Source organism: Nycticebus coucang, chromosome 5 (assembly GCF_027406575.1).
Source record: "Nycticebus coucang isolate mNycCou1 chromosome 5, mNycCou1.pri, whole genome shotgun sequence".
Taxonomy (NCBI): Eukaryota; Metazoa; Chordata; class Mammalia; order Primates; family Lorisidae; genus Nycticebus; species Nycticebus coucang.
In genome coordinates, this window is record NC_069784.1 from 110982231 (window position 1) to 111009891 (window position 27661).

A 27661-nucleotide genomic window follows, 5' to 3' on the forward strand; every position below is an offset into this window, starting at 1 on the left:
GAATTTGAAGTCTGGGGAGTATTTCTTTTTAAGACAGGAACTACTGCAGCTTTGTATGTATGTGTTACCATTAACTCCCATAGAGGGGAAATTGATAGCCAAATGGGAACCTGGCCTTGGAATAGGCAGAGTATGTGGGCATAGACGGAGGTGGGTTAGCAGATCTCATGGCAGGAAGATGAGGTGGTCTCTTATTTTTTGTTTTCTCAGTGAACTATAAAAAGCAAAATCAAGGGCAGAGAGTAAGGAAGTGCTGGAGTCTTGAGAGAGTATAGCTGGGAAGTAACCATCTTGCAAAGTAGGAGTCAACATACCAGGGAATTGGTCAATTACAGGCATTCCTACAGACCTATCTGAGATGTATGCTCAGCATAGTTGGCATGTTTTCTTCAGCTGCATTTAGCTCCTCAAATGCAAGGATAAAATAAGCTAATTGGTTTGATCAGAGTTAAGGTTTGCCTGAATGTTGATGGGGCAGGTTATGAAAGAAGGAATCGGGGGGACTTGGTGGTGGCCCATGGAATCTAGGCAGGGTAAGAAAGAAAGTGAGAATGTGGGTGGCCCATACTCAGTGGCTTCTGGTCCTGGTGGGACTGAAGTTTTGTCAACATGCAGGTACTCAAGTGGGCTGAATAGAAGAGTGGTCAGAGAGTGGGTAGGATGCTTGCAAATGGAGCAGCGATTGGTGCCAACAGTCCAAGGTAGAACCATCCCGTCGGCTCCCTTCATAGCACAGCTTCCATAAGGAGAGGCCTGTAGCTGATGTGTTCACTTCCATTCTTTTCTCAGACCTCTGCTAAGGCCAAGTCAGGCACAGCTGTGGTCACCTCCCACCTGCCTGCAGCACTTCTGGCTTCTCGCCTGCCTCTCTGTTGGCTTCTTTGTGGTCCTTTTTGACCCTCTCCACCTCTGCTTGATCTCTAAAGGCTGGCAGAATCCCGGCCCTGGACCTCATCCCTTTCTCTGCTCTGACGGGATGATCTCATCTGGATGGTTACAACTTGGACTATTGGCACCAATCACTGCTCCAGTGGCTCATGGCTATTTATAAGCTGCTGGTCACCTGCTGGGATTTGACTCTAACCCCAGGAGAGTCTCTAGAATTTCAGACTTACTTATCCAGCTGCCTAATGATAATGTGTCTACTGATGTCTAAAGCACACCTCAAAATTAGGATCTCTGGAACAGCTCTGTTACCACCCAAGCCCTGACACCTAGTCCTCTTTCAGGCGTCCATGTCTCAGCATCCATCCAGTTTCTCACACTAAAACATTTGGTGTCATCCCTGGTGTTGACTTCTTCGCCTTACTTCTGTATCCAGTTCACTCATGTACTCATCCACTCAACAGACAACTTCAGTGACGTGCCAAGGAGCTGCCGAGAAACAACAAAGTTCCCTGCTTTCAAGGAATTTAAATTTGGTGAGAAGAGAGATTTTACTTAAAAATAGTGTTTCAGCTTTGTTTAAAAGTGAATGATTGGAAAGTGGGTGCAGAGTTGGGTACATGGTTGTGATTTGATTTGATTTTTTTAATAACAGGATTGTCTGAGGTGATTTCATATGTAAATAATGTGACACAGGCAAGGTGCAGTGGCTCATGCCTATAATCCCCAGCACTTTAGGAGACTAAGGCCTGAGCCCAGCAGTTCCAGACCAACCTAGGCAACATAGCGAGACCCCATCTCTACATTTTTTTTTTTTTTTAATTAGCCAAGGATGGCGAAGGGCACCTGTAGTCCCAACTACTCTGGATGCCGAGGTGAAAGAATCCCTTGAGCCCAGGAGTTGAGGCAGCAGTAAGCTACAATCATGCCACTGCCCTCAGCCTGGTTGACATAGCAAGACTCCGAAAATAATGATAAAAATGTTTTTAAGGCTCAGCGCCTATAGCTCCATGGCTAGGGTGCCAGCCACATACACCAGAGCTGGTGGGTTCAAACCCAGTCTGGGCCTGCCACACAACAATGACAACTGCAACCAAAAAAAAAACAAAAAAGTTGGGCATTGTGGTGGGCGCCTGTAGTCGCAGCTACTTGGGAGGCTGAGGCAAGAGAATCTCTTAAGCCCAAGAGGAGGTTGCTGTGAAACCATGGCACTCTGCCAAGGGCAACAAAGGCAACATAGTGAAACTCAGTCTCAAAAAAAAAAAAAAAAAGAAAAGTTTTTAAATAGAGTGATACGAAGAGCCTGAAGGAGATGAAGTGTGAGCTTGCTATCTAGGGAAGAGAACTCTGGACAGAGAAACAAGTGCCAAGTCCAACAAGTCTTGAGCGTGCCTGGTGTGTCTGGGCTGCTGTTTTGGGCCAGTGAGGCTGAGAGGGCAGAGGGGGCAGAAAGGACGTACAGGGCTGTGCGATGTAAGCATGTTGGACAGAGAGCCACTGGAGGGTACAAGCAAAGGAATGCCTTGATGTTATTTAGAGGGACGGCTCCGGCTGCTGTGTAGAAAACAGGTTGGAGGGGTACAAGGCTGGAGCAGGACCAGGTCGGGTGGCTACTGCAATAAAACAGGAAGGAGATCATGGTGACCCCGACCAGGGAAGCAGTGAAGGTGGTCAGGCTTTGGATATGTTTGGAAGTAAGAGCTCACACACCTTCCTGATAGGTTGAAATATTTCCTCTCTGAATAACCTTCTGAGATCACTAAGTTGAAAGGCTGTCCCTACCCAGTCACTCTTAAGTAGTATGTTTGAACTGTCATGGCCGTTGTGCTCAGTGACAATGTTTAGAACCTAGATCAGTGCCTGGCACGTAATAGGTACTCAGTAAATATTTACTGAATAAATGAACGCAGATAAGTGAAGAAATGGCACATCAAATTAACTACTCAAAGTGAAAATAAATTTAGGCCTTAGAACTAAAATGTTTACAAAGCATTAACTTGTTTTTCTCTCCATTTATGCCCGCTTACCCTGGAGAAAGAGTGCATAAAATCACAGCTGAAATAGCAAAGATGGTGAACATACTATTTTGGTTATGTTGCTGGCCAGGCAGAAGTTCAAACAAATCCTTTCTAATTACATTACTGCAGATATCTTTCCCAACCTCTCTGCTGAATCACTGTTTATTTTATAGGAAACTTAACATCCTTGGAAGAATATTTGTTTTCTCAGCTGTGTAGAAATAGGAGTAAGAGAACCCAACTCCAAAGATGACAGAGGAAAATGTTAAGCACTGTGTAGAATCAAATGTGAAGTTAATTTGGTATTATAAATAGTTTCCTTTCTTCTTAGAAACAGTCTCTGAGATTTGTACATGACTGTTACTCTGGTGACAAAAGATGATTCATTGTTTTACTAACTTCGCAATTAGTAAGGACTCCCTTTACTAGGCAGTATTTCTCCTCAATGTTGAAGGTCACTTCAGCTTCTGTGCACTAGCAAGTCCCATGGCTTTCTACCACCTCACATTTTCTTAACTAATTGGATAACTTGTTTGTTTTATTTATCTTTTGTTGAACATACATACTTCATATATTGGTCAACTTCCATAAGTCAGGCTGCTTACATTTTCATTTTAAAAGCCTTTTGCCCACCTGTTGCTTCAGCTGCCTCACTAGTATTGCGTGAATTTGGGGTTTACCAAGATTTCTAAAAGCAACTTTTCTGCCTTTGGTACTGGGCTTCCCTCCAACACACACCTACTCGGTACTACTACTGCTGCTATAGTGACTGAAATTGCAGAGCGGCCTCGACACCTCACCTTTCAGAATTCTCCACACCAGTGCCCCCTGTGTATTTTTGTTCTTCAATACAAACCTTACAATACTTGTCTAGTCTCTTTGGCGTTGGCCATACCTTTAGCTTTTGATCCTCTCCTAACGTTCAACTTAGAACTTTCTTGGAGAGGATCTAGATTTATTGACTAATTGCATAACTCAAAAGTTACAGAAAAAGAAGTCATTTTATTAAAAAGGCACCTGCACTCAAATGTTTATTGCAGCACAATTCTCAATTGCAAAGATGTAGGATCAGCCCATGTGCCCATCAGTTCATTAGTGGATTGATAAAAGGTGATAGATATTGTGTGTGTGTATATACACACTACTACTCAGCCATAAAAAAGGTTGAATTAATGCCTTTTCAAGGGATTTGAAAGGAACTGGAGACCATTTTTCCTAAGTGAAGTATCTCAAGAATGGCAAAACAAACACCGCATGTACTCTATTAACCAATGGGCACATAATACACAGAGAAAAGTCAAAGTCATTGGAAACCAAGCTGGGGAAGTGGGGAGGAAGGGGAGGGTTGAAACCCACCTAACAGATATAGTGAACACAATTTGGGTGATGGGCTCACTTACAGCCCTGACTCAAGCCATGTATCAAAAATATCTCTACCCCCTAAATATTTTGAAATAATTTTTTTTTTAGAAAGAGTCTCGCTTTGTCACCCTTGGTAGAGTGCTATAGCATCACAGCTCACAGCAACCTCAAACTTTCGGGCTCAAGAGATCCTCTTGCTTCAGTTTTTTATTTTTTTTTTTAGTAGAGACAGGGGTCTCACTCTTGCTCAAACTGGTCTCAAACTCCTGAGCTCAAGCAATCCACCCTCTTGGCCTCCCAGAGTGCTAGGATTACAGGTATGAGCCACTGCATCCAGCTCTGGAATAATTTTTTAAAGTAACAAATATGATTCTTTCAAAACTATTTCATAAGTCAGAATTTTACTAATTTAGATTCTTTCCCCACCCCAAATTCTGAATTAATAAATTGTGTTGAGGCTCAGCGCCTGTAGCTCAAGTGGCTAAGGCGCCAGCCACATACAGTAGAGCTGGCAGGTTCAAACCCAGCCCAGGCCTGCCAAACAACAGTGACAACTACAACCAAAAAATAGCCGGGCGTCGTGACAGGCACCTGTAGTCCCAGCTACTTGGGAGGCTGAGGCAAGAGACTCGCTTAAGCCCAGGAGTTGGAGGTTGCTGTGAGCTGTGATGCCATGGCACTCTACCCAGGGCCAAAGCTTGAGGCTTTGTCTAAATAAATAAATAATAAATAAACTGTGTTGAGTTTTAGATACCCACATCACAATGTTCATAAGAAATATCTCATTCTGGAAGCCCACTATATGGAAAGATTAGATTTTCTTAAGTTCTGTCTTCAAAAGTTCTTTCTTTTTTTAGACAAGGTCTTATTCTATTGCCCAGACTAGAGTACTGTGACATCATCATAGCTCATTGTACCTCAAATTCCTGGGCTCAAGTGATCCTCCTGCCTCAGCCTCTTGAGTATCTGGGACTATAAGCACATACCAGTATGCCCAGCTGATTTTTTATTTTATTTTTTTGAGAAACAAAGTCTTGCTATTGCCAGACTGATCTTGAACTCCTGGATTTGAGCAATCCTCCCTCAACCTCTCAAGAGTGCTGTAATTACAGAAGTGAGCCATCATGCTGTGCCTAGTTCTGTCTTCAAATTTTCATTTGATTTGCAGTTTTTTTAATCTGTTTTTAAGAGATGAGGTCTTACTCTGTTGCCCAGGAGTTAACCTCAAACTGCTGGCATCAAGCAATCCTGCTTCAACCTCCCTAGGCACTGGAATTACATGCTTGAGCCACCATTCCCAGCTTCTGGTTTGTAATTTTATACATTTCAATAATGCTATATGAAAAATAGATTTGAAAACTTCTTAATCTTAACTCATACAGAACAATTCTGCTGTCCAGTTAGACTTTTTAAAGAGCACAAGAGTAAAGTAGGCCTTTAGTTGCATTAAGTGAAGTCATTACTACTCTGCCCCTGCCTTGATTCTTTAATGTTCACAAGAAATTTAACAAAACGATTTTTAAAGGAATTTTGCTCCCCGAGGTATTAGTTAGCATAGTTCAAAAGTGCACACACACAGGGTGGATTTGCGTGGAAGGAAGCCAAAGAAACAAGTTGCCAAAAAAGGGGCAGCACCTGTGGCTCAGTGGGTAGGGCACCGGCCCCATATACCGAGGTTGGCGGATTCAAACCTGGCCCCTGCCAAACTGCAACAAAAAATAGTTGGGCATTGTGGTGGGTGCCTGTAGTCCCAGCTACTCGGGAGGCCAAGGAATTGGAGGCCAAAGGAATTGGAGGAATTGGAGGTTGCTGTGAGCTGTGACACCATGGCACTCTACCAAGGGCAACAAAGTAAGAATGTTTCTAAAAAAAAAGGGCAGCACCTGTGGCTCAAAGGAGTAGGGCACCGGCCCCATATGTCAGAGGTGGCAGGTTCAAACCCAACCCCATCCAGAAACTGCAAAAAAAAAAGAAAAAACAATGGATACTTTTTTTTTTTTTGTAGAGACAGAATCTCACTGTACCGCCCTAGGGTAGAGTGCCGTGGCGTCACACGGCTCACAGCAACCTCTAACTCTTGGGCTTACGCGATTCTCTTGCCTCAGCCTCCCAAGTAGCTGGGACTACAGGCGCCCGCCACAACGCCCGGCTATTTTTTTGTTGCAGTTTGGCTGGGGCTGGGTTTGAACCCGCCACCCTCGGCATATGGGGCCGGCGCCCTGCTCACTGAGCCACAGGCGCCGCCCAACAATGGATACTTTTTTTTTTTTTTTTTTTTTTTGTAGAGACAGAGTCTCACTGTACCGCCCTCGGGTAGAGTGCCGTGGCCTCACACAGCTCACAGCAACCTCTAACTCCTGGGCTTCCGCGATTCTCTTGCCTCAGCCTCCCTAGTAGCTGGGACTACAGGCGCCCGCCACAACGCCCGGCTATTTTTTTTTGTTGTTGCAGTTTGACCGGGGCTGGGTTTGAACCCGCCACCCTCGGCATGTGGGGCCGGCGCCCTACTCGCTGAGCCACAGGCGCCGCCCGACAATGGATACTTTTTAATCACGCGCTAGTAACTGTTATTGAGGTAGGCATTGTAGAGATTACATAAGGAAGACAGTGGGCAGAAAGCACCTGTGGAAACTGAAACTTCATAACCTAGCTAAGGAGCTGAAACCACAAGAGGGCTAGAAGGCAGTATAGAAAAGAAGGGACTAGAAGATAATGGAAATCCAGGAGAGAGAAATGCTTCTCAGAGCTAGAGTTACTCAGAGCTTCAAGGACAAGGATTTGAGTTGACTCTTAAGGCACAAGGACATAAGGCCAAATGTTCAAAGATCACTACAGCAGAAAAAGAGAAGGAGAAAAGGGTCAAGTCAGTAAGGTTGGAGGACACCCAAGGACAAAGACTTTCACAGGAGCTAGAAGGTAATTTCAAGAAAGAACAGGTGTGTGTGAAAGATTAAACATGGTCACTTTTTCCCCTTCATCCCGTCAAGAGGTTAAGTCTATTTCTTCACCCCTTGAATCTGGGCTGGTCTTGGGACTTGTACTGACAGTAGAAAGTGGTGGAAATGACGCCATGTGAGCTCCAGAAGGTAAATCTCCTGCCTTCAATACCACGGGATGCTGCCCAAGCCTGACACGTGAGGAAGCCACACAGCCTCCCCCAGGAGGAGAACTGAAGCTCCCTGTGGGCAGCCGGCACCTGCTGCCACCTGTGTGGTCACATCCAGTGTGGCCGTGGGCCCTCCTGCCTATGGAGCCACCAGTGAGGCCAGGAACGAAGCAGGCAAATCAAAGAATCAGGAAATGGTAGTTTTAAGCCCCTCCATGAGGGATGCTCTATGGTGCAGCAACAGGTAACTGATGTGAAACAGGTGTAAAGAAGGATGAGCAACAAAGGAAGACTCATTGGTGTCCCACCAGCTCAGTTCTGGCAAAGACCCGACTCTGTCAGGAATGTTGCCAATTTATAGGTGGATACATCAAGTCATCAAAGTCTGGGGCCATTGATGATTTAAATCATGTATCGCTGATTAATCATCTCATTGGGATTCTGTGTTCACCAAGAAATCCAGTCATTTGGCTTCAACTTACATAGAGCCGGACAATGTGTTGGTCAGGCCAACGGTGTGTCCAGCCTTCCTGAAAATTATATTTCTCATTGAAAATGAATCATTTTTATTTTATTTCTTTTTTTTTTTTTTTTTATAAAACAGCCTCATCCGGAACCCTACAATTTGATACTTACAATTTGCCCTACAATTAGCCCAACAATTTGATATTTACCCATGGCTTAAATTGAAAGACTTTTTTTCTACTTTTTCTAAAATAAAATATTTTAAAAACATAAGCCATTTAAAAGTGTGTAGAAGACAAAGTGAAAATTTTCCACAGTCCTACTTACTATAACCCCTTAGTATACCAAGGTTAACAACTTGGCCAATACCCACACGTAAACACACGTATGCCTGCCAGCAATTCACCTTCAGATAGAAGCTGAAGAATCACCACGCCCGCAGTATCTGTACTCAGAAACATTTCTCTCCAGTGTTTCAAAAATATTTTTAAAAGAAAGTCACAAATGTAAAAATGTCATTTTCTCTCATTAAAACTCAAGAACAAGAATACCTACATTTCTGAGTGAAATGATTTAATCTAGGGAGAATAACAAGTTCTCCTTCATTCCTAGCCACTGTGTGTCACCTCTCCCCCAGGCCCGTTTTGGCTTTTAATCTAAAAGAAAAACTAGCAGTTAATACTAAAAGAAAAGGGAGTTTCCCAGGGCCCACTTCTTAAATTGTTTTACTTTTAAGTTAAATTCTTTAAACAGCCTTTCCATGTGAAATTTATTTAACTAGTTTTCTAAATGTCTATTCATATGAGAAACTTTATCTTTTTTTAACATTACCTTGAATGTGCAATATTTAGAACAATTGTAGATGGTGAAAGCCCAAGAATTTTTCTGCTAATCTTTCCTTCGGCAAGTGTTTAGAGCTCAGAGACCTAAAAGTCTGATAGAAATAGAAGGGCTGAGGCCCCAGGTATCCTAAGATCTACACAAAACCCCAAATAAACCTGAGTTGGGGAGCCAGAGAGATGGAAGAGGTCCTGCAATGATTACTATGTAGAGCTTTGAAAGTTTAGGCTGGGTACTATGGCTCATGCCTATAATCCTACCACGCTAGGAGGTTAAGGTGGAGGGATTACTTGAGGCCACGAGTTCGAGACCAGCCAAAGCAAGACCGAGACCCCATCTCTACAAAAAAAATAGAAAACTTAAAAAAAAAAAGAAAGAAAGAAAACTTAGCCAAGTGTGGTGGCAGGTGCCTCCTACTCGAGGGGCTGAGGGAGGAGAACCATGTGTGCCCTGGCGTTTGAGGTTGCGGTGAGCTATGATGACACCACTGCACTTTAGCCCAGGCAACATAGTGAGACTGTCTGAAAAAAAAAGTTATCTCACCTAATAAGCACAATATAAAGTATATGGAACACCTCCTGGGTGAGGGGCACAACTACAACTTGTACACTATCTAACAAATGCAAACAATGTAACCTAGTCATCTGTACCCTCATAGTAATCTAAAATTTAAAAAAATTCACTTGTTGGAAAGCAATGGTTATTTAACTACTTTAGCTGAACCACCCAAATTAAAGACAAGGCAGAAAAATCAGAATTACACCTTGAGATGTGCACTAAAGAGAATATGCTAAAATAGCTTCAGGCATTATTACTTAGTTATACATAAAAGAGTATTGTTGAGAAACCAACGCACTGAATACTTACGCTTTTGCCAGCTCCATTGATATTTGTTCCAAAGAACATCCCTTTGTCTCAGGTATAAACACAATGACGAAAACCAGGGCAGCCAGACTCATGATTGTGTATATAAAGCATACCCAGGGCAGGCCAATAAGGTCTATAAAGGACAAAAAAAATTGATTAGAAATGTGTTTTGTGTCACCTTGATCCCATTGGTGGACCACCACTTCTTAGGGCATTTATCAAGACTGTACAACTTTCAGACATGTCAGTAGTATGTGGGCAAATAGGAATCACAAGTTTAAAATATAGCAAGTTCTGAAAGTTTTATTTTTACAGACTACCCCAGCTTTCTCCGGTAAAGTAAATAGCAGTCTTGTGGGTATCACAATTAAACCCAATGCCATCTTCTTGGTGGACATGTCTTTCTTTTTCAAAATGGCAATATATGTTTATTAACATAAAAGCACATGCTCACTGCCAAGGAGAACCTCAAGCAACACAAAACATAGAATTCAGCAGGTAAAATATCTCTTCTCACCTTCCCCAGCTGCCCTCTTCGGAGCACCATTGTAGAACTTTGGTTTCTATTTAGTGGGCATTTGTAATGACATTTGTACAAATGGAATTTTTTTGGAATTAATTGATTTGAATTAATCATTTACTCTGATTTGAATAAATCATTTCATATTGGCAATATTTTATCATTTTTAATAGCCAGCGTTGTATTTGTAATATTTCATCCTGGGTTCAGAGGAAAAAAAGTGACGACAGGTTCAAAGAAAAGCATCAACTTGCCAAGATGCATCGGCAAGAAGCAGGGTCCTCAAGATGCTGATGGATCTCATCTGCCAGCCTGGTGTTTGCTCTGACCACCTCTGGACAAAGATACAGTCCCTCTTTAATCACAAACCAAGTCAAGGAACACGGACTGGGGAGCAGTGGCCTTCAATGCACTTGAGTCTGCCATTTGCATTGTTCCAGCCCGTGGCTTAGCTCAGAAAGTCCGGTGTAGAGGGAAGTCTAAGAAAGAAGCTGGCTTTTTTTTTTTTTTTTTTAAACATAAGATCATACTAACTGCAAACAATATTTACAAATAGCCTTTAACAGCCGCCTCCGCAGATCCTAGCTGGTCAGGCAGCAACACCGACTGAGCACATGTGCACGGAGGCAGAGTGTGTGTGCTCTGTGGATGGGCCCAAGCATAGTGAGCACTGGTCAGTGAGTTGTGCTGAGGTGGGAAAGCAGGCCAAGGGCAGCATCTCAGTTCTTTTGGCAATTTTAATCAAATTCCCATCTCCGTGCTTTGCTTGCTGCTGGCATAGGGTTTTGCTCAACTGATGGCTTAAAAAAGTGCTTAAAGAATCAGGCCTTCTTACCTCTCTGGAGCATAAAGTCAGTAAAAATTCCCAAAGGTTATCTCATCAAACCTGTCCCCAGTTGTCTGATTAACAGGGAACTCACCACCACCCAGTCTCTCACTGCCAGGCAAGGCAGCTCTAGCTGTTACCAACCTACCTGTTTTTTACTTAGATCCCAAGTCTGCCTTTCAGAGGTCCTGCTTTGTCCTCTGGCATGACACACCTTGAATCAGCTCTCCCCACCCCTTCTCCAGGACAGCCATTTAAATATTTGAGTGCACCTCATTCCATCTCTGAAGATCCTCTTGTCTAATCGAACATTCTGAACTCTTCCAACCATTCTTCACAGAGCATAGGTCACTGCCCTCCTCACTCAGGCTGCTCTTCTTTGGTGAAGGCTGCCATTTTTAAACAACCCTCTGAAAATGGGAGGGTTTACTTAGAGCTGCACACAACACTGCAGCTGTGTCATGACCCCTGCCGAGTACGCTTGTCTATCTGAACAGCCTGCTTGTACTGATACACCTGAAATGGCATTGAAAGATTGGTATCCAAGGGCTTCCTGCCACGCAGAACCTCACATCTTTTAGTCTCCCTATCCCACACGTGGAAAACTGATTTTTGAAAATAAGCAGAAAATTTCAAGCCTTCCAATTAAATGTCATCTAAAGGTTTTAGATCAAAGCTTTTTCTTTTTTAAGTGGATCTGTTTTCCTACCATTTGTTCTAAAGCTCAGGCAGAAGAACTGAGTTTTTATTAGCTCATTCAATATATTATTAATAGCTAGGCTTCCCAAAGAGTTGTGTCATCCTTTTTCTCCCCCCATCCTTTCCATTCCTTTATATCTTCCTCCATGCCAAACAGCAGGTGGAGTGTGTGTGTGTGTGTGTGTGTCTGACAGAGACAGCACAGATGAAGGCATTTGTCTACGTGTGTGACCTATAAGACAAGTGTGGACAATACTAATGCCAACTTTGCTGTTTTTCTTCAATCTTGGCCTTTTTCTAAAAATGTAGGACATAAGCATTTGAAAATTATTTGTAAAAACCCAAACCATGCTTAATTAGCAACTCCAAAAGTTAAATTTCCCAAAGTGGACGTCCTAGATACACATGTACATTATAACATTATGTGTGTATAGTTGTGTGTATACATGCGCACATTTGTTGGAGTAAACATCTAGTTTGGAAAATTATATATATGAAAAATCTACAGATGAAATAAAGAAACTGGGTCTTTTGTTTCATAGAATTTTCCAGGGTCTGGATTTTGTTGATTGTAGTCCTGGTGCATGTCCCTCGTATTTATGAGAAATTTTAAGAAACCCAACTTGGTCAAATTTGAAGGATGCTGGAAGACCACCCACATCATTATTTTGAAATCTGGATAGTAAAGTGAAAGTTTCAGGCACTTACTCTGCCTCTCTTATATGATCCACACTTCAGGGGTTTCAAACAGCTAATGAGAAGAAATTTCTCTTTGGAGAGGTATTACAGGTCAAAATTTAGAAGGAATGGCATGATGAAAATACTGGGTCTGGGAAATGATCATGGAAGGAGTCCAACCTGACCAAGCGGGAGAGAGCCAGAGGTGACCAGCCTCCCGATGGCAGGACACACCACTGTCACCTGCAAGGGAGTTTCCCACAAATGAAACCCACGTCTCCTCAAGCCCTTACCTAGATCTAAATAGCAATTTACGGGAAACACAAAGGACATGTGACCTGCCTACAATTAATAAAATCCAGACTGGGGCGGCGCCTGTGGCTCAGTCGGTAGGGTGCCGGCCCCATATGCCGAGGGTGACGGGTTCAAACCCAGCCCCGGCCAAACTGCAACCAAAAAATAGCCGGGCGTTGTGGCGGGCGCCTGTAGTCCCAGCTACTCGGGAGGCTGAGGCAAGAGAATCGCTTAAGCCCAGGATTTGGAGGTTGCTGTGAGCTGTGTGAGGCCACGGCACTCTACCGGGGGCCATAAAGTGAGACTCTGTCTCTACAAAAACAAAAACAAAACGGGGTGGCACCTGTGGCTCAAGGAGTAGGGCGCCGGTCCCATATGCCGGAGGTGGCGGGTTCAAACCCAGCCCCGGCCAAAAACCAAAAAAAATAAAATAATAAAAAAAAATAAAATAAAATCCAGACTGGAAAATCCTTTGAAACAAATTATTTTTAATTTCACTAAAAACATAAGGTGGGATGGGAGGGGGCGGGGTGGATGGAGATGAAACCTACAAATTACGGGACATATCAATCAAGTCTAAGTATCTATTTGGGCTGTGAGTCAAGCAAACAATGTAGAAAAAAATTATGAGACAACTGGAAGAATGTGAATCCAGACTATATTTGATACTAAGGGATAATTATTAATATTTTTGGTGTGATAATGATATTGTGTTATATGTGTTTAAGTGTCCACGCTGAAACTTTATAGACAAAATGATATTGCTTGTGGGATGTGATGCAAAGTAATTTGGTAGAGGGACCAGCAGGGGGGGTTATAAATAAATTAAGATTGAGAACTGCTCAGGTTTGGTTACAGGCATGTCAGGGGCGCGGCCATTTTCCTTTCTTCTTCATGTGTTTGAAATTTTCCACAGTAAAATGGTTTTTCAGGGACTGTGCTTGCCTAACATTTGTCCTCTGAGAACAAAAGAGGAAAACAAAAAGATCTTACCGGTTACGGTCAAAAATGTCAAGGAGACGAGGAGATTGATGCCCCAGTTCATGCTGGACGTTAAAGCCATGGCTCGTCCTCTGATCCCACCAGGAAAGATCTCACTGAGCACCACCCAGGGCACTGGAAGAAAGGGGAGAGTCGGTGACAGCCAAATTAGCAAAAGTCCGTTGAATCTGAGAGCCAGTGCTTCGATCTCTCTCCACCTCCACACTTATTCCGCCTGGACTTGTAGCCGAGGAGCACAGCCATTTCCCACCTAAGCAGGACAGGACAGAAGAGGGATGTGCTGTCTTCAGCCACACCGGCCTGAACACACCCTATGTTGTCGGATCTTGGAAGCTAAGCAGGGTCAGGCCTGGTTAGTACTTGGATGGGAGGAAAGGGATGTGCTTTCCACACCTTCAGCCAATGAATTCCAGAGAAACACTAAGAAAGCTTGACCAAGGTCCCCACACGTCGCAAGAAGGCCATGAAGTCCTGGTATCTGACATGGGACTGAGAGATGCCAATGGGAGGTGTGGGGGCTTGGGCTACCTGCAGCAGGAAGACTGCCAGCTTTGGGCAACCACCAAGCACAGGAGCCTCAGTGCCACAGGAGCCCAGCTGGACCTGCTACAGGAATGTGCCCTTGCCTGTAACCTCCTTTCCCCTGACCTTGGAGAAGTCAGAAATCACAGCTAATGAGTGGGTAGGAAACAGAGCTAGGGTGCAAAGAGGAATCCAGCTTCCAGCCTGGACCAAGCTGAGTGGAGAGAAGTTCTGAATTTAACAGAGCTCTAAGATTTGATTATATTGCACCAGACCAGACATGGGAATTTGCAGAAAGAGAATCTTCTTGGCACCAAAATTGATAAGAGGACTTTTCATTATCTGAGAGTGACAGGGAACATCACAGGGCCTGCCTGATGGGATTAGGAAGGGCAGAAGAGGAACAAATTAACTTGTCCTGTGCTCACGGCCTTTCAAACCCCATTTTCCTGGTAAAGCAGCTACGGGTTCTGTGGCCTGACTTCACAAACATTTTTTACAACATTCTCTTATTTGATCCTTACCAATTCCTACAAGTAGAAACTATTACCGTCCCTCTTTTATAGAAGAGGAAACTGAGGCTTAGAAGCATAACTCTCCAAGGTCACAGAGCTCCTACGTGACAAAGGTGGCATTATCCATGGCAGCCCATCTCTGGAACTCAAAGCTTTTTAATCACTGTGTTCTCTTGATACTGGCTTAGTAAATATTTGTTAATTAACAATATGAATATGGAGTGTAAGCTCTTTGATTCTGTGGAAGGAAGGACGTGGGAACTGCTCCAGCCCTGCTCACTGCCGACTGCTGTGGAAAGCCATTGTTTATGTACCAACCAACTGTATGATCCTAGCCCAGGAGAGGGAATCGGAGAGAGACACTAGAAGCCAGGGAGGGGCCCCTCTGGGCAGCAGCCACTTGGGCCCCTCACAACAGAACCAAGCAGTCAGCTTTGCCTCTAACTGAACCATTTGCCTCTCATAAAGCAAACGTCTGTGTGGAGTAAACTTGCTGTTTCAAAGTAAGAAAAACTACAGTGAAGTGTAAAAGAAGACAAGGAAAATATTGTTTTCCTTGATTATCTTCTCCAAGTGAATCTATAAAGATTTACCTTTAGGCATGGAAAACCACAGCAATATAATTATAGTTGTACCAATTAATGGAAAATACAAACACAGAATTCCAAATGTCCCACCCTCTACCCGCAACTCCCTTCCCCCATTCCTCTTCACCCCAAGAGGCCTTCACCAGGCTCTTGCAGATTAAATCCTTGGTGGAATCACTTTTCTCCTAAGAAGACAAGTTTAACGGTCAGGGAAGTCTGTCCTGACCTTTATAAGACTGAGACCAGTTCTGAGCAGAATGACATCTGTATAATTCTGGTGAAGCAATGTAATGCAGACCTGTCCTTTGGCAGATTCAAGATAAAATTATATAAATCACACTTTTAAGCTAAATAATCTCTGCTGTTGCCCCCCCCCCCCCGCCAAGTCCCCCTTTCAGCCTTGGTCTTTGACATGGTCACATGGAGCCGACAGTCCCTTACCTTCTTTCGCTTTAGTGATACAGGAGCATGGGGGCAGGGGTGGGGGTGGGGGGCACCTTTCATTTTCTTTTTTTTGGTTTTTGGCCGGGGCTAGGTTTGAACCTGCCACCTCCGGCATATGGGACCGGCGCCCTACTCCTTGAGCCACAGGCGCTGCCCTCATTTTCTTTTAGTAGAAAAATTAGCCCATGTTTTCTTGATCTACCTGCCATCCCCACCTCATCACCTCTCAAACCCCCTTCTTCTCCTCCCCACCTTTCATCGTGGTGACTTCTTGGAATTATTTGGTGAAGTGGTAAGAGAACCATTGCTGGGCTCTTCAGAGCCACCCTGGCCTCAAATGGGAACGTGTCGATGATTATGTTATAGAAAGTGGTCGGTCTCCTCAACAAGAAAACAGGGCAGTTGCACAAAGCCCTAATTATATGTGCTCAGTCTGAACTCCCAGGGGCTTGCCTAAAAATCTCCAAGATCCACCTTGCAACCCCGTCCTAGGCATGCATTCACCACAGCAGCTGAGCCAAGGGCTACGAGCAGTTTAACCAGTCAGTGAGCAGGGCCTGAATTTGAATATTGATCACCCCATCATATCTCTCTGAAAAAGTAAGGCCTTAAGTTCATTTTTATTTACTCTAAAATCTTCTAAGGATTTTTCTGAATTAAGTTATTAGCAAAATAATTAACAGAAAATAGATAGAAATTATAGAAATAGTTTATAAATTTTAGAAATAATTTTTTTCAAGTTTTCACACAGAGCATTGAAGAAATAATTATTGAATATGAACAGTGAAAATTTATTAGAAATAGCCTTCTTAAGTGAGATGGCTGGGGAGATTTTTCTTTATTATGTATCTGTGGGTGAATGTTATTTATAGCATAACATGATACATTTGTACTTTTCAAATGGATGAAATTCATTGTCTTTAAGAATACTTGAGATAGATGGAGATTTGAAGAAATTTTGTGATACCAATGTCACTCGATTCTTTGAATTAACACCAAAAGTGATTTGTAACAATTAGGTGATTTTTTTTTATGTTTTTGAAAGCAAATTATTGACACAGTCTCACTTTGTTGCCCTTATTAGAGTGCAGTAATGTCACAGCTCACAGCAACTTCAAACTCTTGGGTTCAAGAGATCCTCTTGCCTCAGCCTCCCAAGTAGCTGGGATTACAGGCACCCACCACAATGCCTGGCAATTTTTAAAGATGAGGGCCTTGCTCTTGCTCAGGCTGGTCTCAGACTCCTGAGCCTAAGTGATCCACCCACCTTGGCCTCCCGAAATGTTAGGATTACAGACATGAGCACTGCATGGCCTGAAATGTAGCATTCCCAAAGTTAAGCCCTGGAATTCCATTGAAAATAGCCTCCCCAAAAGAGGTACCTTCAAATAAAAGCCAAAACACTAAAGATAGTGCAGTGACTCACACCTGTAATCCTAGCACTTTGGAAGACTGAGGTGGGAGGATCACTTGAGGCTAGGAGTTTGAGACCAGCATGGGCAACATAGTAAGACCTGTCTCAACAACAACAACAACAAAATTAGCCAGCATGATAATTAAGTGTGCTTTCTTTTAAGTGGGAGAACAGTTATAACTGGGGAGATGAAGGGGAAATTTTTCAAAACAAATTTTATTGAACTTGAAGCTACGGAAATTGATTTCCTTTGAATCATTACTGAAGGAGTACTTTTTGGAAAGTGAACTCTCTAGAGTACAGATACCCTAATTCGCAGACCACTGAATTAGAGTCCAAAATGCAAAACCAAAAAGGAAGGACAAGATAAGAAATGAGTCTTTTCTAATTTGAACTATCACTTGAATGTCCTATCTTCAGATGTAATATTTTACTTTTACAGATTTCATTACTGATGCTTCCATTAGGAAAGTATTATGATTTTTAATGTTGCAAATGTTCCTTGGAAAAATTCTCAATTCTTGTGTTCTGGAAAACAATAAAGTAGTAATGGAATATTTGTATTTATTAACATAGTGTTAAAAACTTAGTCTGTCTCTTTAATGTCGTTTATTATTTTTCTTATATATAATTTTCAAGCACATAGAACTATGATCCCAGTACTAGACTGAGAGGTAAGTTAAACATTAATGTATTATGTGGGCAGTTTCTGATGGTGACAGAATAGATGGTGTCGTTTCACTGTGTTTAGTTGTGCTCATGCCATAAAAATGCAGTTTTAAACTGGTTCTGTTGAAAACTATAGCTGCATCATCTAACACCAAAGAGGAAAATAGGATTTAATTAGCTAAGTGCACATATTTCTCTGAATTTTTCCTCTATTGTTTGGATGCAAAGTCACTATAGAACCATGTGGATACCATTTTTCATCTACTTCGCATTATTTTAATGGCTTAGACCAGATGACCAAATAATTCACCATTTTAATCAATCGAAATGACCTTTAACTTAATTGGGGAAAAAGAGCAGTGTTTGTATAAATATTGGTGATAAATGAAACCTAAGATTTAAAAGTAAAAACAAATCTTAAAAGGTAGACACACTTTTAACATAAATCCATTATGTGATGATGTGAATATTATGGCAGAATGGCTACATAGGTAATAGAACTTTCCCATTTACAGAATAATAATGTGTGCGATACGCCTTTTCTTTAATGGTATGTAATTATCTCATAAGTATGGTGGGAAAAGAAGATGATTAATTAAAAAGACTTTGATGGCTTGACTCCCATAGCTCAGTGGTTAGAGCACCTGCCACATACACCCAGGCTGGCGGGTTTGGGCCAGGCAGCCCGGGCCTGCTAAACAACAATGACAACTGCAACAACAACAAACAGTGGCTCAGTGGGTAGGGCGCCGGCCCCATATACCAAGGGTGGCAGGTTCAAACCCGGCCCCCACCAAACAGCAACAAAAAGTAGCTGGGCGTTGTGGAGGGCGCCTGTAGTCCTAGCTACTTGGGACACTGAAGCAAGAGAATCGCCTAAGCCCAAAAGTTGGAGGTTGCTGTGAGCTGTGATGTCACACTCTACTGAGACCCCGTCTCAAAAAAAAAAAAAAAAAGACTTTGATTATGATGGCTCTGAATATTAGGGGACTGGAGCCTCAGAAGAAATATGAGGAATATGGAAATCTCCTTTTTGAAACATCTGATGTGCTTCTGGAAATTAAGCCTCTTTGTTTTAAACCTGGCACATCTTGAGGTGAAGCAGTTAAGTAAACTTCTAAATTAGAACCTGCTGTTCTGAATCCCTACAATTGTTATAATCTTTATTTGTGTAAATATCACATGAGCAAATTTTTTTTTTTTTTTTCAGTTTTTGGCTGGGGCTGGGTTTGAACCTGCCACATCCGGCATATGGGGCTGGTGCCCTACTCCTTTGAGCCACAGGTGCTGCCCGCAATTTTTTTTTTAAAGAGCCAGAGTTGTTTTAAATCTAAATTAAGTGACCCCTTATGGCAGATCATTCATGCACTTCCAACTGATACTCATCCTTCAAAAGGCTGGTACAACTCCATAAAACAAGGCAAAACAGCCTCTACAGTCTTTGAGTTTTTAAAGATTCTATTTTTCTTGTTTAGAACAAAGAAAGAAGATATTTGAGTTTTAGGATATTTAGGTTGGGAGATAATTCTTCATGGGTCTCCCATACTTTTTTATGTCTTAAGAGCAAAGGCACTGTCTTTGTGCCAAATTATCTTTTCAAAGATGTTTGTAAAACAAACAGATTTGGAAGACAGAGATTAGTGTCTCCCTCTGGAGCTAAGGGCAAGTTTGTTTACTGTCTATTAAAGATAATGTCCCCCTAGAGAAAAGAAATCAGGCTGGATTATTATCTATAATAAAAGATCTTAGTTCCCTAACTTGATGTTCCCTCTTATAAAACCACCCATTACGTGTGGGTGCCATTGGGCCCTCTTCACCTTGGGGCTTGGGGCAGTGGAGCAAATGCTGCTATTCTGGCTGCTGCTATTGTATGAATAACAACTGCCCTTTGTCTCTGACCAGTCTTATGCCTTTGTCATCATCCATGAAACTGCAACAGGCTAACTTGTTAGCTTGCAAATTATTGACAATTTGATTACTTGTGGCTTACAGTATGATTTGTCTACAGAGATCTTTTATTACTATTATTAAGTTTGGCAGGCCCATTCACATCCTAGGGATTTAATGTGATTCTTAAGTCTAAATTAATCCATTGAAATATTTCTATAAACTCTAATGCTAATTGCATAAGCAAAAACACCCCCCTCAAAAATTCGAGGTTTAGATTTCCTTGTATTTCTCTTCGTACAATATGAAGAAACTGTCTCTAATCTTTTTTGTAAAGAATTTAAATGCATTCATTCAGTTATCAAACCAAGATAGGAGTAATTATCCCATGGTATAGTTAATTGCAACCTTTGTTTTTTTTTCAGGGTTGGCTGGGTCTAATATTTGGAGAAAAAAAATTGGAAAATATAGACATAAACATTTTGTCTAACCCCATAAAGTTTGTAAAAAGGCTCTAATTTTCGTCTATTTAAAACATGAACCTTCCTTAGTTATCAAATATTGAAAAGTGTGTAATTTTTGGCCACATGTGTATGGAGTTCTACATTAACCACATTCATCTGGTATTGGGTCAGATTCATACCAGAAAAAAGGACATATCAGCCCCCAGCTAGAGAACTATCCCCTTTTCCAGAAGCTGAGAGAAAGAATTTTTGTTTCATCCAACAAATATTTATTGCACCCCTACTATGAGCCAGACCCTATGTGAGGCCTGTGGAAGCCATAGTGAACAGGGCAGAATCTATGCTTGCGTGGGACATAGTGTCTAAATTAGTTGCACCAACTTAGAAAAGTGGACATTTGGGTGTTTCTTGGCCTAAATCACACCTTTACCTTTTTACTAAGTATTCATGACTTTCTTTAAAACGTGTCTGGTTTCCTGGAAGCCTTCTTGACTATAGGTGACCCAGGATTGAACCAGACTTCCCAAAGCCAGTCTCTGCTGTCTTGACACAGCTACCCTGTCATATAAAGGGTGGTGAGGGTGGCCAAGGCATCATAAACCAACATAGGGCTTGCGGCACTTCCTGTGTGCCCGAGAGTGGCGTAAGCAAAGTGTCTGATGAGGTCAATGCTGGTTTTATCAGAACTATCCCGCTCACATGGACACCACACTCAGACATCTACTAATAATGATGACTGAGTGTGCTGAGTCCATACTGCATGCCAGGCACTGAACTAGGCACACTTTATACAAGTCACTGTCACTCCACAATTATCCTGTGAGGTGGATAGCATTGCCCCATTTTTTAGATAAGAAAACTGAAGCCCAGAGAGATTTATTGACTTACCCAAAGTCCTACATGGTGTAGCTAAGGTTCAAGGCCAGTCTGATGCCACCGCCTGATCCAAATTCAAACACTGCAGCTTTCTCGTGGTTGTTTTCAAGGGTATGTGACCTGTAGTCAGCCCTGTTAAGATCTCCTCTTAGGACTTCACACTGCGTGTCTACATATGTTGGCCCAAGTGCACCACCTCACAAACACCAACATACCTGAATAACCTTCCTCCAAGCATGCTCTTTCACTTTCCCTCCTTTATTTTTGTTTTACCACTCTTACCTCTCCTTAAAATTTTAAGACTTCTCTCTTTTGTTTTTTATTTTGTTTGTTTGTTTAGCAGGCCCTGGCCAGGTTTGAACCTGCCACCCCAGTGCATGGAGCCGGCACTCTAACCATTAAGCTAAGGGTGCCCGGCCTACTTCTCTCTTTTGAAACTGTATTATAACTGTGTTCATGGTTTTGCTTATTGCCTGTTCCCATCACTAGCTGCATGAAGGTGGGGCGTGGATCTTTCTCATCCATTCACGAATCTCCAGCACGTGGCACTGGCCCCAGTGTGCCAAGGGTCAGAGAGAGGCACTTGCTGTGTGAGTGGGAGGAATGATGAATCCCCATTGCTTTCTCTCTTGATCTCTTCTCGGTCACTCCAGGATGCTCTCTTGCTGGAATCCCTGCCTATTTGTGTCTTTCAGAGTTTGTGGAAGAGATCAAGGGAGGTGAGTTGGTGTCATCTGTCACTCAGCCATCAGTGTGAGATTCCACTGACAGGTATGAGTACAAGGTAGCCTAGAGGGGACAGTCATGGCCTCAATTGTGGCCTTGGAAAAAATTCCTTCCATCTCATCCAAATGAAAAGCTATTAATCTTGAGATGGAAGAAGAAGAGATTAATTAATTAATTTATAAACATGTGAATTTGGGGTTAAAAAAGCCTTAATAAATATTATGGAAAAGACAGTCACATAGTGACAGTGGCTATTTAAGAATGACTGGGTTTCTATACGGTATCGTCTCAAATTAATTCATGAGATAATAACATTACATCTTGGATTTTATCTTGATTACCTGTGAAATATGAGAAGAGAAATCTTCATGTTGGCTCTATGTCCTCACACTGTCAAGAACAGGTGACTCAGGCCTGTAATCCTAGCACTCTGAGAGGCTGAGCGGGAGGGTCCTTTGAGCTCAGGAGTTCGAGATCAGCTCTGAACAAGAACAAGACACCATCTCTACTAAAAATAGAAAAATTAGCTGGTGTGGTGGTGGGCGCCTGTAGTCCCAGCTGCCTGGGAGGCTGAGGCAGGAGGATCACTTGTTGTGGTGAGCGAGGCTGTGGCCAGGGCCCTCTAGTGTGGGCAACAGTGTAAGACTAACAACAACAACAACAAATCTGTGATTCTATGTTAAATTCTCTATTATTAAAAGCTAAAGTGATGATCAGGACCACCTCAGAAATGTAGTAGAGGGTTAGGTTAAGATTTTGAATATATCTTGAAGTGAAAGATAAGATATGGGCAAGAGAATGTTTAGTAAAAGTCTCTAGTGAGCAAATGGAGTATATATGCTAATTTTATTTGGTGGAAGAGTTTTAATGTTAGTTACAGAAAAATGGCAGACAAGAGGTCTTAACCTCTTTGAGGCCGTGGACCCCTTCAGTAGGCTGGTGAAGCTTATGAACTCCCCTTTAGAATAATATTTTAAATGCATAAAATGAAGCCCATAAGATAACACGGTACAAAATTGATGCTCCTCCTGGATTCTAGATTCTAGGGCAATGCCATCATTTTATAGTTAGTGAAACAGAGGACTAGAAAGTAAAATGATGTGGGCCACACACTTTAACCTAAGAATAGAAATATTTTCCTGGCAGAAGAAAATCCTGCTGTGATATAACACAATTAAGGAATGTTGTTCTAAGCCAATCCATATTTAAGAAGGTCTAATAAGGGTGGCTTAATCTTAACTTTCGATTTCACTTTAGAACAGCAAGTACTTTTTCCTTTATACCTCCATTTATATAAAGGGTTTGCTTGTTATCCAAGCAATAAACTCTCTAAAGGAAATACCTGAACAATAATCACATCAGGTTGCTACGTTTCATAATACATTTAAGATCTGTAACAAAAAGCTCGCTCCTAATAATAATCTTCTTTAAACCCCAGCTAGTTTATACAATTCATATGAATGCCCCAGAATACAATCTTGAGGATTGAAGTGGAATTACCATGATGCTATTTTCTTTATGAAAGAAAAAGAAACCACAGTGTGAATATGGAGGGGATGTTTGATTCTTAGCAAGAAGAAAAAGAATAATTATTGAGATCTCTTCTAAAATCACCAGGAGAGTCCACAGCCCCAAGCCACAGATGTGACATGATAGTTCTCTTTACAGGGGAAAGGGGTGGTTTGGTTTGTGCCTCTCACCTCCTCCCAGCCTCATGTGTGAGTACCCAGGTCCACCCATAGAAGTGCAATGACAAGCTGGACAAGTCACAAGATGGAAGATACTTCCCTTCCCCATACCCAAGCCTCCTTTGCCACTGCTATTGTCCACATCACTGGCCTTGCTTTGGTCTAGGAAGTTCTCATAAAGACTCTCCTCCATGTTGTAGCAAACAGCAGAGGTGTCCAAAGAAGTCCAGAACCACTTTTAGATAATCTGTGTCCAAATTTCCCAAATAACTGTTTGTAATTTAACAAAGAAAAAGCCTAAATGCCTCCTACTATTTCTGAACATTACTAAATCTCCGGCATCTTTTCCTACAGGCAAAAGCAAAAAAGAGATTTTAAAACATTGCATCCAAGTGATGGATTGTTCTGGAAAAAGCCTCATGACGGCATCCTAGCAGGAGCTTTTTTGGCAGCCTGGTGTTTGTAGCTTCTCAGTCCTCTGCCTGCCCACTCACTAGCCTGACACAAGTAACGAAGCCCGCTTCGAGATCTTTCCTATGACTACATCATATTTTAAGTCTTTTCCCCCTTCCCACTTAGAGATACAAACGTCACCCAGCATGATTTTTAAACAGACTTATGCAGTGCGCATTTTAAGGAACAGAAAGAAAAATATGACATGTCATTTCCTTCTTCAAAACACTTACATTCTAGTAACTAACTATATTCTGGCTTATCGACCAAAACAAACATACAGAAGCAATACAGTATTGCTAAGGACGAGATGTGTCGTTGCCCTGACACTTCCATTCGTATCGTACTCTTCCACATCCAGAACACTCTCACATGCATTAGCTCGTTGCGCGTGCATGCGCCTGTATCCTTGGAGATTGTGTGGGTATTACCATGCTCATTTCATGGATGAAGAACAGCTTAGAGAAAAGAAATGACTTCAAGATCACACAGCCAGTAGACAGAGAGTTGGGATTAGAAGCCAGGTTTTCTGATTTTAAATGTAGGCTCTTTGTAGCTCAGAAGTGAATTACTCTACACTTGAAACACACTAGTAGTTCATACAAATAAAGACCTCTAAGGAATGGAGTGAACTTGGAGAGGACATGAAACTTTCATTAGGCTTCAAAGATAGGAAGCATTTGGATGGAGTAGAGAAGGAAGGGTTTTGAATGTATTGACTTGGGTGTGGAGCAGTGGGAAATGAAGATGGCCAGATAGGTAGAGTATCGCTTCATAGCACAATACCAGGGGGCGCCACTCCCCTTGTCTGCATATGGAATCCTGATGTACTTCTACAGCATTGTTGGCTCTGAAGCGCACCTCCGTGGACCACAATGTAAATAGTGGCCCTGGAGTCGTGCAGATACCCTGGGAAGTGGGGTGAGGTGATGGAGGGCCCTGAAAACCAGGCAGAGAGAGTTTTTCCTTTATAGCTTTGTAATAAAAGTGGTGGAAAGAATGTGGAATTAGCTTGAAGATGCCTGAGACTCCAGACCTAAATCTGTGTTGCCTCAATCTCTGGGAGCTTCTTATTTCTTTTCTTTAATACAAAAAATGTTAGACTAGATAATTTCTAATCTTTTTATTTTGAAAGGCATTTGACCTCTATGATGTGGTGGAAAGCAGAAGGCATGAGAGAAAAAAAAAAGAAAGTAGGAAGGCGTGGAAGGTTTATGAACTTTAGTGATATGAGGAAGACAGTATTTAAGGACTCCTGGTGTGAAAGTTAATAGTACCAAAATGCAGTCATTTATGTCAAAACCCTAACAAAATTGGAGAGGGCATGAAAGAAGGAGCTCTCTCACACGTGTGTGAAACTGGCCTTATCACAGAGATTTTTGCACATACTGAGTGTTTCCCTGTAACAGGATTGATCACAAGGACTTAACCAAGAGTTCAGCATTCCAGGTAATTTGTTGACAGAAGGACACTTGCCTAGCTAAGGGCTGTCTCAATCAATGAGCTAACGCCAAGTCCGGTAACAAACACCTGTAACCTCTGGTCTTTGTAACCTTTGGCTACAACTGATGTGGACTTTCTTAAAAGCTTCCCCTTTGCCCCGACCCTCTGGACGTGCCTATGCTCCATTATAGCACAGTATCCTGGGTTTGCTATTCCTGATGGAACTCTTTTCCTTGGGAGAGTCAGTCTCTGACACTCATTTTAGATTGATACTAGTCTGGAAGACACGGGAGCCTCAGCAGGACCTGGAGAGAATGAGGACCACTGGACTCCCAGTAATGTAGGAAAGAAATCATAAGGGGTAGCCTGAGATGGCAGAAAGAGGAAGAAAACAATACACACAGGAGCCATTCGTGAGAGAAAATGCAAGAGCCTGTGGTCACTAAATGAATTGGGGAAAAGCCCCAGAGCATCAGTCCTGAGTGGCTGTAAGAATGACCATGCCCTGGAAGAGGGAGGGAAGTGGTAAAAAAAAAAACAATAGGGGGGAAAGTAACTCAGCATTGGGCTGCTGTGTGTGGCTGGCAGGGATGAATCAAAGTGGGAAAGTCTAGTGCTCACTGGGAAAAAAAGGACCAGAAATCATGTCAGATAATAGAACTAAAGATAAGTGACAATTATCAGCTCAATAGATGCTTAATGTTCCTGAGAAAACAAACGTGAAGGCCCTTGTAACGCATTAGCAGGGGAGTTGTTTTTCAGGTTTTTTTTTGGTTGTTGAGACAGGGTCCCACCCTATGCCCCTGAGCAGAGTGCAGTTGGCGTGGTAGCTCACCACAACCTCAGGGGCTAACAAAAGGTCTGAGGAAACTACAGGCTTCAGGTGCCTGATCCAGAATGACCCAGAACTCTCCAGCTCCATCTGTTAAGTTAGAGAGAAAGTCATGTCTAACTTGTTTTAACTGTTGTTATTTTGATCTTCTTTATATCAGCAGAGCTTGAATTCTAAGCAATGCACACATTCAACATTTCCTTAATCAAGTTCAGTTACTTAAGTATATACATACTAGAAACTTTCTTATCATTACCTTCCTTCTCTTTTATCCTGGAGCTCATCCTTATAAAAAGAACACTCACTTACCTAGCAGAGCTTCAGAAAAAGAGAGACCAAGTCTTTTTTTTGAGACAGTCTTACTTTGTTGCCCTTTGTAGAGTGCCGTGGCATCATAGCTCACAGCAACCCCCTGGGCTCAAGCGATTCTTTTGCCTCAGCCTCCCAAGTAGCCAGGATTACAGGCACCCACCACAATGCCTCACATTTTTAGAGACCGGGGTCTCACTCTGGCTCAACTTGGACTCGAACCTGTGAGCTCAGGCAATCCACCCACCTCGGCCTCCCAGAGTGCTAGGATTACAGGTGTGACTCACCACGCCCAGCTGAGACTAAGTCGTTTTTTTTTTTTTTTGGAGACAGAGTCTCACTACGTCACCTTCAGTAGAGTGCAGTGGCATCACAGCTCACAGCAACCTCAAACTCTTGGGCTTAAGCGATTCTCTTGCCTCAGCCTCCGAAGTAGCTGGGACTACAGGCGCCCACCATAACACCTGACTATTTTTTTGTTGCAGTTGTCATTGCTGTTTAGCTGGCCCGGGCCAGGCTCGAATCTGCAAGGCTCAATGTATGTAGCCAGTGCCCTACTCACTGAGCTATGGGCGCCAAGCTCGAGACTTAAGTCTTTAACGCTAAAAATACATAGTGTTTCATTTAACAGCCTGACACACTATTTTATTTATTTTTACTTCTTATGTATCTTCAAGGAGAGAACTGAACTAAAAATAGTTAACATTTGCTATCAAAACCAACACAAGACTACCTATTCTTGTCTTGGACTAGGATTAACACTGAATTTCAGAAGACAAGAGACATTGTCATCTATTTCAGCAAGTCACTTAAACTTAGAGATTCAGTGCCTTCATTTATAAAATTCGGTGACTAGCTTCTCTTCACAGGTTTGCATTGAAGGTAAAATGAAGTACTGCAAAGTATGTAAGAACCACCTGCCACAGTATTTGACAAAATATGTGTTAAAAAGTATTAGCTGAATCTAAAGCTTAAATTACATTTTAAAAGAATTAGTGTAGAATCCTGTGTAAGGACTCCTAGAAAGTAAATAACAAACAACTTCCAGTAATTTCTTCCAAAATCAATTCAGTTTCCCCAAAAGGAAAACTCTTGCTCTAACACAATAAGGTTTTTTTTTTTTTTTTTTTTGAGACAGAGTCTCACTACATCACCCTTGGTAGAGTGCTGTGACATCACAGCTCATAGCAACCTCAAACTCGTGGGCTTAAGTGATTCTCTTGCCTCAGCCTCCCAAGTAGCCAGAACTACAGGCACCCGCTGCAATACC

At 42.3% G+C, this 27661-nt stretch overlaps 1 protein-coding gene across 1 annotated transcript in view; it reads right to left on the minus strand.

The window, feature by feature from the left end:
• Nucleotides 1-27661, minus strand: part of SLC2A12 (solute carrier family 2 member 12) — a 58148-nt gene that overhangs the window by 4626 nt on the left and 25861 nt on the right. The window contains 2 exon segments of the mRNA XM_053591230.1: nt 9544-9676; nt 13554-13676. Of these exon segments, the coding sequence (XP_053447205.1) occupies nt 9544-9676; nt 13554-13676 (256 nt within the window).